This window comes from Caenorhabditis remanei, chromosome IV (assembly GCF_010183535.1).
Source record: "Caenorhabditis remanei strain PX506 chromosome IV, whole genome shotgun sequence".
NCBI lineage: Eukaryota > Metazoa > Nematoda > Chromadorea > Rhabditida > Rhabditidae > Caenorhabditis > Caenorhabditis remanei.
In genome coordinates, this window is record NC_071331.1 from 21,313,405 (window position 1) to 21,324,521 (window position 11,117).

General features: G+C 39.3%; 2 protein-coding genes across 2 annotated transcripts; both read right to left on the minus strand.

The window, feature by feature from the left end:
* Window positions 1–379: 379 nt before the first annotated feature.
* GCK72_015554 (uncharacterized protein) lies at window positions 380–3,280 on the minus strand (the record flags this gene model as incomplete). The annotated part of the gene is made up of 6 exons (XM_053730960.1): window positions 380–604; window positions 1,023–1,354; window positions 1,406–1,625; window positions 1,672–2,008; window positions 2,948–3,097; window positions 3,159–3,280. The coding sequence occupies 6 exons, from the start codon at window positions 3,278–3,280 to the stop codon at window positions 380–382; spliced, it is 1,386 nt and encodes a 461-aa protein (XP_053585732.1).
* A 5,105-nt stretch (window positions 3,281–8,385) lies between these two features.
* Window positions 8,386–9,644, minus strand: GCK72_015555 (uncharacterized protein; the record flags this gene model as incomplete). The annotated part of the gene is made up of 3 exons (XM_053730961.1): window positions 8,386–8,524; window positions 8,570–9,367; window positions 9,415–9,644. The coding sequence occupies 3 exons, from the start codon at window positions 9,642–9,644 to the stop codon at window positions 8,386–8,388; spliced, it is 1,167 nt and encodes a 388-aa protein (XP_053585733.1).
* Window positions 9,645–11,117: the final 1,473 nt, after the last annotated feature.

The window sequence follows — 11,117 nt, forward strand, 5'->3', positions numbered from 1 at the left end:
TCAATAAAAAACATACAAGTGGAACGAGTTCTAAAGGAATTTACCGTAAAAACTGTATTAGAGCGACATGTCGCTCTATTTTTCAACCGTCTCTCAGAAAAATTTTGTGGTTTCAGAAACTCATTAAAGTTAAACGGAAAATTTTTTTTGAAAGTTCTATTTGTTGATCTAGATGCTACTACTCACGCTGCTTCTAATCAGAACCAAGAAAATACACTGGGATTATCATATTCATGAATTCTGAGTATAGATGGGTGTCGTTCTATTAGAGGTGTCGTTCTTTTAAAGGTGTCGCTCTAATACAGTTTTTACGGTAATTTTTATTAATGTCAATTCAAAACAAGTAATTAAGATAATTAACAAAACCAAGTAATTCTAATCATTTCTTACAATGACACAACGGTTCGAGACGTACACTGGCAGTACAGTCGGCAGTGTCCCCGTATTTATCCAATCTGACCACTTTCTCGAAATTCATTGTTTCTGTCTTTGGGTCGTACGTCACCATTGTCTGAAAATGGACTGCACTCGGTTCCGCCGTCTTCACTTCGATTTCATACGTATTCCAGAGGGTACTGTAGCCATATTCAATGAGCGAGGGGACCTGAAAAAACATATTTGATTTCTAGCTTGAAAAATACGGTCAATTCCAATATGCATTCCTCGTTTAGTTCATATTGATGACAGATGGAAGTGAAATTCGATTCGTCCAACAATTCGTGTACATGATCGATCACTTTTTGTCCGAAACGAGTCATCAGGGATTCTCTGCAATAATGATTTCATAGAAAAGAATAGAAACTGTATTCAACTCAGTCCAACACTTTATACTTTTCCACTTGACAAATACAGTACTGTTTCGGAATGGGAAGTGTTCCACAAGTTCTCGGGGATTCCGGTTGTTTCCGTAGCAGAGAGTGTCCTTTTTCATTGGGAATTGATATAAGTTTACGATCCATGAAGTTGGTGTACGGTTGGTACTGAGAATAGGATATGTAAGAAAGTACGCTCTACTGCACTACCATAAGAATATCCAACATCGTTGCTCTCGTATCGAAATGAGTCTGTAATTGTCTGGAATTCACTCTCATCATTTCCAACATCCCATTCTTCTCATCTCGATACTTCTTCGGTATCGATATTGCCAAATATGGATTACTCCGTTCAAATAACCCAATTTCCGTCATGACTCCCATTCGGAAGCCGTGATCAGAAACGAAGAAGACAAAGGAGTCGTCGAAAACTTGTCGATTATTCTCGAAATAATCGATAAGGTATTGATCCATTCGATAGGGGCCATTAGAGTAGTCATGACCGATGTCAATAAGCCATATCCACGAGAATAATGGGCGGTCTAGAAGGAGAAACTCTGACTATTATGAGTTTTTCTCTCCCCCTGACTCACCACTATAAGCAGTGATAGCCTGTTGCAGAAGATCCATGATGGCATGATGATTCTGTCTACATAATTTTCCATTCAAATGTTTCCTTGTGATGTTCATTCCGTATTTGGCACGAAACGCGGAAAATGGTCGAAATATGTGATCCGCTGGCCGCTCATAGAATCCTTGACAACTAGGGAACGAGTCGATCATTGTTTCCACCCAATCTTCCATTTGGAGGGTCTAGAAAAACATTTAGTTTAAAACGCATAACAAATGATGCACTCACCGTATACCCGTGCTGTTTGAACTGTTTGAATATATGTGTCTCGTTATCCAGATACCTGTCACAGAACTCTGTCCTATTCCAATCGGGTACTATCTCCTCCCAGTTCACTTTCCGCCCTCCGGATATTGATTTGCCGAACCAAAGAGGGATTCCGTTGGGTTTACTGTTCTCACCGACTTTATTCACGAATGGAAACTCGACTGCTTGGAATTCGGATTGAAAGTAGTTGAGAAACTTGGGAAGTGACCGTTTCGCTGATCCGAAACTCATCGAATCAATTGTGAATACGAAGACGTTTGGGGGATTTGGGAAGAGGGAAGGGGGTGGAGTCGTTGAGCTGAAATAATAAGAACTTAACTAAGGAAATCTATTGGAGACGTTGCTTTTAAACAATCTATAAACTTGGTTTTATGTTAGGTACTTTCGACTACAGGGAGACCATTGCTGTCATCAAAACCTGCTAAATGTCTCTGCGAGCCGAGTTATGAACTCTCAAACGGTTCTCAATTACGCAGACTTGTCAAAAATCGGGCCGTGCCGAGATTTTCCTTGACCGGGCCGGGCCGGGTCGAAATTTCTCTTGGCCCGGCCCGGCCCGGTCGGCCCGGATTCAAAAATGGGTACCCATTTTTACCAATTTTTTTTGTAATTTTTCGAAAAAAAGAGTAAAAATGCTTAAATTATCATACATATTCACATTTTGATGCAATTTTAAATGTTTATTCGAAAACTACACTTTTTTCAGAAAAGTTCAAAAAATTTCCAAAAATTTCCAAAAATTTCCAAGAAAAAAGTTCAAAAACACAAAATGTTTTGAAAAAATGTTTCAAAACGGGCCGAGCGGGCCGGGCCGGGCCGAGATTTTTCCTGATTTTGGCCCGGCCCGGCCCGGCCCGTGACAAGTCTGCAATTACGTACTGCTTCAGGAGCCCATAACTCCCCAAATCTCGCTTCAAAAAAAAAGTTGCTAACTACAAAAATGTGGAAAATTCAATTCTCTACATTTTTCCATTTTAAAATTCTCAAAAATCTCTATTTCTCACTGAGAAAACTTGATAACAGCATCCAGAGAGGGAGAGACGCAGTGAAACGAGAGCACTCTCTTCAAACGTCTGTAACTCCGCGGGGAGGGGAGATATCGAAAAATGGTGAACTACAAAAATGTAGAGAATGAAACGGGCTATCCGGTGAATATAAAATTTTAAAAAAGTGGGGTGGCCTTGAATTCCAAAAATTGGGAAAACTAGTCCCCAAGCCAAAAATCGCTCTAACTCACTTTGGTTTAATCTGTGTATGAATGTATCCATAGACTTCCTCTCCTCCATTTTCCCAACAAACTGCTTCCAGGAATTCACAATCCACGTATCCAGGTTCCAACCACTCGCCGACAACTACTTTCGAACTGGCACGCACTCCTTCGAAACATCTGAAATTAATGAGTTGGGCTAGTTTTCAAGTGGTGTCTAGTGTAGTCTACTATATCATACCTCGCCGAACAGTTGGCCCCTCCGTCCTTGATGATCATCCAGGCGCCATTCTCTAACTCAGTCCACGGTTTGAAATTTTTATCACAATTATCCGTTGGAAAGTTACCAGGAAATCCCTTCATCACACTCGGATGAGAGTAATTATACACTGGAAGAGCACACGTGTTCTCTGCATCATTCGTTGAGTGTAGGAATGGGGTCTCTGAGATTATATGGACGAGGGACGGTCATTATAAACAGAAAAACGAACCAATTTTCTCGCGTGTCACATTATCTATTGATCGCTTCGGGACAATCCCCACAGAGATGTTTTGCACCCACACATATTTGAGTTGTACTCGATTCTTGATACTGCCATACAGTAGTTCATTGATAGCGATGAAACAGAAGACAACTAGGATTAGGATACACTGTTTTCTGTGTAGTTTTCAAATTGGTTTAACCTGAGAGAAGAGCCTCACCGATTCATGTTTTCCGATTTTATGTATATTTTGAGCTGAATTTCACGTGCTCATGACGCGCACTGATAAGTTACGCCAAGATTTCGGGATACCACGGACCGCCACAAGGAAAATAAATACTAATGACGGAAAGTTGGAATATCCTTCTCAGTTTATGTGTATATTGTGTTAGAGATGTTTTTGAAACAAACGTTTTTGATTTTATATCTTTCGCTTTGTTTATAAAAGGAAAATGTGGAGGAAATGTTTGAATTGAAAGGTGTAACAAAAAAAAAAGAATTAGTATTTTTTTTGATTTACATGTGTCACATTTCTGTCCTGTCTCTTCTCTCTTTTCCTCGGGTTCTCTCTCGACTGAGATGACGTATTGCTCTCGGCTCAGCGGGGCGAAAACAACCACCCGGCCGGCCGAGAGTCCCTTTTCTCCTCTTTACATTTTAGTTTGTACTACACTGGTGCAGGAGAAGCATACTTGTCAACGGGCCGAAACGGGCCGACACGGGCCGGCTCGTAACTCGCGTCAAAATGAATGTAATGAGCTGAAAAATATACCAAAATGTAGATCTCGACGAGTTCTATCTCCATGACCTACTACATTCCGGGTGGCTGTTCGTTAATGTGCCGCGGGCCGGGAAAAAGTGCCAAAAAGCGCGAAAATGGCCAAAAAAGCCATTCTAGCCCGGCCCGCGGCATATTAACAAATAGCCATCCGGCCCGTAGCAGGTCACTGACATAGAACTCGTCGAGATCTACATTTTGGTATATTTTTCAGCTCATAATATTCATTTTGACGCGAGTTACGAGCCGGCCCGTGTCGGCCCGTTTCGGCCCGTTGACAAGTATGAGGAGAAGGACAGCAAGTCCTTCTCCTTGCTATACCGGGAAATAAAAGATTGCAATCTGAACTAAATGTACCTAAAACAGACAGAAATGTTAAAATACAGAGCAGGCGGAATCTGGTATTTTATACATGGATCCACGCAGAATTCATGGGACAATCGAAACCAACACTTACAGGTAGGTCTGTCAAAAAAAGTTGGGGTTTCGTAGTGCTTTTGGGTTCCGATTGTCCCATGAGTTCTTCTTCGATCCATGTATAAATATCCGACACTTACTATTAGAAAATAGTTCTTTAAAGACGCATAGACTTTTTTCGGATAGGTCATCATTTTCAACTACGAGACCCGTCAGAATTTTGACTATACTTCATAAATATCAAAACAAGTTAATATAACTAGTAACTCTCAACAATAGTACTATTATCATCAGCCATTCGGAGAGGAATCCATTCGGATAGATAGTAATCAGCCTTGTTGAGGAGGATCGGATCTTTCTGAGATGGTGAAAGTTACTTTCAGATTCAGATTAGGTTAAGGCAGTTGGAATCGCTAGCTCAAATTGTCGTAAGATCTAGTTTACTGTACGCAATTTGGTCGAACGGTGTTTGCGTACAATGCGCCGGATCTTACGAAAATTGGTGGATAGGTGTAAGATGGTACGAGGAGTCCAGTGACAAAACTAGCATTATTAAAAATGGACTGTAAAATCAGGAAAGCCCTTTCAACTTTTCGACACTACGAAACATGTTGAAAATCTGAAATTTCCTAATACACCTGTTTCGTTCGAAATCACCCTGTCTTGTATGAGCCCTTAATCTGAAAAAGGGAGAAGTATATGAATTTGAGAGCTATTTTTATTGAAAAAGTAAAATATTTCGATTTCTCAGCTCAAAAAGAACAAAAAGCCCCCTAAAAACTATATTTTTGGTCAAAAACCCAATTTTCCAAAAAAAGTGGTGGCCGAGTGATTGTGGTAGACAGTGACACAAAAACGACCACGGTTCGATTCCCACCTAGACCAAATTTTCTTTGCATTTTCAATTTTCGGGTTTTTGGATGTCTAGAAGTGTCAAAAACTGGTTATGATTGCAAAAAGCCACTATTAGGCCATCTTCTTTTTCAAATATGATTCAACTTTAGAGTTTGAGCCAAAAACCTTCAAAACTGCCAGAAAATAGAGTTTGTTGGGTTGAAATATCAACATATCCTTAAAAACCACACAAAACGCCCTAAAAACGATGTTTTTGCTCAAAAACCCAATTTTCCAAAAAAAAAGTGGTGGCCGAGTGGTTGTGGTAGACAGTGACATAAAAACGACCAGGGTTCGAGCCTCAACTAGGTCAAATCTTTTTTTGCTTTTTTGTTTTTTGGTTTCTGGAAGTCTCGAAGTCCTAAGAAACTAAGATGAAGCCGAAAAACTGGATTTGATAGCTATTTTTACCAAAAAAGTCAAGTATTTCGATTTGTGTGCTTTGTGCTAAAAACTGAAAAATAACAGGAATTTCAAATTTTTAGTAAAATTCACAAAAAACACAACAAAATAATGAAAAATTGACAAAAAAAAGCGAAAATTCAAAAGTTTTACAAAAAGTTCAATTTATCTCCGATTGATTAGTGAATAATATCCACGAGAATCTGGAATTCCTTCTGTTTTTCCGGTCGACTTCTCTGAGTTTCCATGAAATTCCCGATTTCAAACGAGGCGATATCGAACATCAGTTGGTTACGGTCACAGGTGATCTGGAAATTGGAAGAAAAATTTTTTCAAAAATTTCAGATTTTTCCATTATACCTAAAAAATCCCAGTCTAAATCACTATTTTGGCTCAAATTTCTAATTTGTGTCTTTCTACAACCAGAATACCTAATTCTGATTGAGAAAAAGTTATTTTTTGCTCAAAAAATATCAGATTTACACTATACCTAACTTCTGAAAATTCTCTCGAAACTCCAAATTTTAGAAAATTTCCGTTTTTTTTATGAAATTCGTTCCTGGGGGAAGTAGCTTAATGTTTTGGAATGATAAGAAAAAAGGAATTTACTGATAACAACGCAAAAAACTATCAAGAGTATAAAGATCAGAGACATGTTGTCTACGAGTAACACCGTTATCAGTGAAGAGTCTTAACAGGGAGAGGAAGGAACATGCCTTTCAATAATTTCTTATCATTGGGATTTTTGATTTCTGTTTGTGTTTCAGAATAGTTAACGCCCTTTTTGACGTATTCAACTGATAAGACACATGGGGCGCGGCAGAAGAAAAAAGTCAATAAACAGGAAAACAGCAACGAAAAGTGGATTTTGGTCGGAAAGGTAGAGGAGTAGGCCGAAAATGAGGTAAAAACGTGGGGATGCGTCGCAACCGCATTATAACAAAAGAGGTTTGAATGAAGTTTAAATGAGCTTCAGACAAAAATTTCCTTAAAATTTTTTCAAAAGTTGGACACTGTAAAAAATCATTCTCGTTATCTGGTTAAGAACTAATACCCTTTTTCGGTGGAAATTGTGATCGCTTCTGGTTTTCCAAAAAAATTTATAAGATCAAACTTCAGGCTACGGTAGACATTTAAATGAGTTCAGCACTGTAGTTAAGCATTGTTGAATGAATAAAAAAAGGGACAACATAAAAAAGTTTAAAGGAGGAATGAAGTCATATTTTTTTATTTCAGATTCTCATACTTCAGAAAATTCTGAGCAACTTTCATCATTGGAGCATAGGCTAAAAATCGCTCTAAACACCCAAAATTCACGTTTTCCCGGCTCAAATTGAGCTTTCGTGGAAGAGTTTTCCCACGCGAATTTTTGCTCCCGTGTAGTCCTCTCGGACAAAATTATTTCTTTTAACTTCTCGATTTCTCGTTTTCTTGCTTTTTTCAACGAAATTTCGTGTTTTTTTTTCAATTTATATCGTAAAAAAAAAAGAAATAACACGAAATTTCGTTGAAAAAAGCAAGAAAACGAGAAATCGAGAAATTAAAAAAAAATTAAAGAGACTATAATCCGGGTGGACTATAGTAATCGGTATGGCTAGACGGTTCAGTGGTAGATATTTATTCGGATGCAAAATATAAGTAATATAAGTCAATATAGGGAAGGGTGATACAGGTAAAGATAATGCAGGGGGAATATAGTTGGGGGGGGGGGTATGGTAGATGGGACGGCAGACGGCAGCAGACGAGGACGGCAGGTGAAGGTGATCGACGGAGGAGATGGTAATCGACCGACAATCTGCGAACAATGACTCGTGCCAACATACCGAAACATTAAGCAATGGCAAACTGGAATACTGGATAAGCGGAACACTATATAAAGGAACACCAGCCGCTTCTACCTCACCTCTTCTTGAGAAGGAGAACCACCATCTCCTCCGTCGATCACCTTCACCTGCCGTCCTCGTCTGCTGCCGTCTGCCGTCCCATCTACCATACCCCCCAACTATATTCCCCCTGCATTATCTTTACCTGTATCACCCTTCCCTATATTGACTTATATTACTTATATTTTGCATCCGAATAAATATCTACCACTGAACCGTCTAGCCATACCGATTACTATAGTCCACCCGGATTATAGTCTCTTTAATTTCTTTTAATTTCTCGATTTCTCGTTTTCTTGCTTTTTTCAACGAAATTTCGTGTTATTTCTTCTTTTTTTACGATATAAATTGAAAAAAAAACACGAAATTTCGTTGAAAAAAGCAAGAAAACGAGAAATCGAGAAATTAAAAGAAATAATTTTGTCCGAGAGGACTACACGGGAGCAAAAATTCGCGTGGGAAAACTCTTCCACGAAAGCTCAATTTGAGCCGGGAAAACGTGAATTTTGGGTGTTTAGAGCGATTTTTAGCCTATGCTCCAATGATGAAAGTTGCTCAGAATTTTCTGAAGTATGAGAATCTGAAATAAAAAAATATGACTTCAGTCCTCCTTTAATTAGAATTATGAGTGGTCTCTGGCCAAACTGCAATAACTAAGGTTCTCGGTGGCAGATAGTTTACTGTAGCTGTCACACCATCCGAACGTTGGATGTCATATCCATCCCACAAAATCCATTTGTGTCCGAAGGGGCTGAAATTTAGAAGTTGTTAGAATATAAACATATTGAATTTTTACCTGGTATAGTCACGACGATCCTCCACAAAAACTGCGTTATCCAGTAGACCAGCAAGTACTTGAAAGAGATCCACGGAACCGGTGTTGGCCCAGAATAGTTTCAATCGAGGACACCCTCCAGTCAGCCAGTGCTTCAGAAAGACATTTAAATCAGTGTTAGTGAGGGTAGACTTTTCCAAAATAATATCAATTCCATCCATTGTCAATAGGTTGTCAAGTGTCACCCATTGTCCATGCCAGATAACTAAGCAATCGATTTGTCGGAATTTTTCCGATAAACGGAAGTTGGGTGGAGCCTCTGAGTGGATTCGTATTTCAGATGAACACCGACAATGCCTCAGAATATAATACATTTCATCTTCTGTTGATCTGCTTCTCCAGCCGAGGTGAACGACTTTTTTCAATGGAGTTTTCTGTCTACTATTCATCCACTCAATCAGATGAAATGACTCTCTATTGATCTTGAGTACGGCTACATCCAAATTGAACAGATCCGTCACATACTCAGTGATAGCCTTTAACCCATTCATTGTGTTGTCAGAGTACGAAATAAGATATCCACTATAACGGTGAACTTCCACTGGAACGTACTGCCCGTTCATTTTTACATAATTATTTTTGTCAGAATTGGAAAAATGCAAATAATTGGCGGCACGCAACACACGAGTGAGATTTTTGACTGAATAAAACATGACATTTCTGTTTGGCCCCGAAACACAGAGGCGTCCATCGAATGGTGCTCTTCGTTGAGTTTTGATGACAGAGTGACTTTTCCGGGAGCAAAAAGATAGAGACACTCTGAAATAGAAAATGAAGATTTGAAAACGAAATAAGAAGAAACTCACAATGCATCGGCCTTCATAAAGTCAATAATTCTCCTTAACGGGACGAATGGGACTAGGAAGAGAGGGAAAGGAGATGAGGGTATCGGGACGTCGTGTTGACGGATTGAGACAGTTTGAGATGGAGGAAAGTGAGGTGGAGGTAACGGGATGTTGGGGATGAGAAAAGACTCGATTGCTTCAAAGAAGACGGAAATAATCCAACAAAGCAAGAGAGCGAAGAGAAACGTCATTCTGCGAGGGAAAACGTGGGGAGACTGAATTGGAATGAATGGATGAGTAGGCAAGATATGAGAGTGAGAGTGACGTGGGAGGACAGCTAGACTACTGTAGTTTTTCCATGTCACTCACATTCTGTTTGTTTACAACAGTCTCATATCTCCTCTTCCTATCCTCGAATGAATTGTTTATTGTTCAGACTGTTTTTGCTCGTTTGATCTTCCCAGAACGCTTTTCTACTGGGTAGTGTTCCAGATTAGAACTTTAGAAACAAATGTAGATGAATGACATTTGATAGTCTATCCAAAAGATCACTCTCGTCGTTTCTGACTTTAAACAAATCCTCTTTATTCGGTGAAATTCGTGATCAATTCTTGTTTAAACAAATTATAAGACGGTAGACATTGAGAAAAGTTAAAGTGGCTGCCACTGTAGTTGAACATAGGTAGTTGGATAAACAAAACGGGAGGATCAAAAGAGCGCTTAATTATAATTATAAGTGGTCTCCGGCCAAACAGCAATAACCAGGGTTCCATTCCCCTGTTTGCATACGGTCGCTGTCACACCATCCTCACGCCGTATATCGAATCCAAATAACAAGGTTCTGATATATCCAAATGGGCTGAAATAGGGAATCATGAGAAACTACTAATATATCGGACTATTTTACCTGGTGTAGTCTCCACGACCCTCCACGAAAACGGCGTTACGCAGTAAACCAGCGAGTACTTGTAAGATATCCACGGATCCTGTTCTAGCGCAGAATAGTTTCAATCGAGGACACCCTCCAGACAGCCAGTGCCTGAGGAAGACATTCAAATCACTATTTGATAGTTTTGCATTGTCTAGATAAATATCAACCAGTCGGTTAACGCAGCCAGAATTTTCTCCTACTGCTGGATCATATAACTTCTTCACTTGTTGATAGTTTTTGTTAGCAAAGCAACCCGTTCCGGTTTTAATTTTTTTAAATCTAAAATACTCTCATAGAAGAACAGGAACTTGGTATCTCTTCTTGTTTCCCTTTTCAAGAAGATAATGATCTTTCAAATACTAATTTTAACATTTGACTGATCGGCGGCAATGCCGGCTCCTTCCTCCGAATATGGTAGACTAACCAAGCTACGAAAAAGTTCCTTCTTTAAAATTCACCATAATTTTTTGAGTAGTGTTCTTCCTTCATTTTTACTCCCATTAAGCTTCTGGGTGTAACTTCGGGTGCTTCTTTAATGGTGGAGACATCCGAGGTCTCAGTATTAATTGCACTAAATACAGGGAATGTCATTTTTCTAGACCTTTATCAAAACCATTTTGCGGAATTTGTTTTACTATGTTTTTCTCTGCTCGAACATTCTTTTACTGAAGTAGAAATTTGGACACTTTCCTATTCGCATCTTCAAAAAATGCACTTAACGTGTTATTTTTTCACGTTTTTCACTAATCGGCGATGATGCCGTCTCCCTCCCCCACGAAGCTGCGGACGAAAC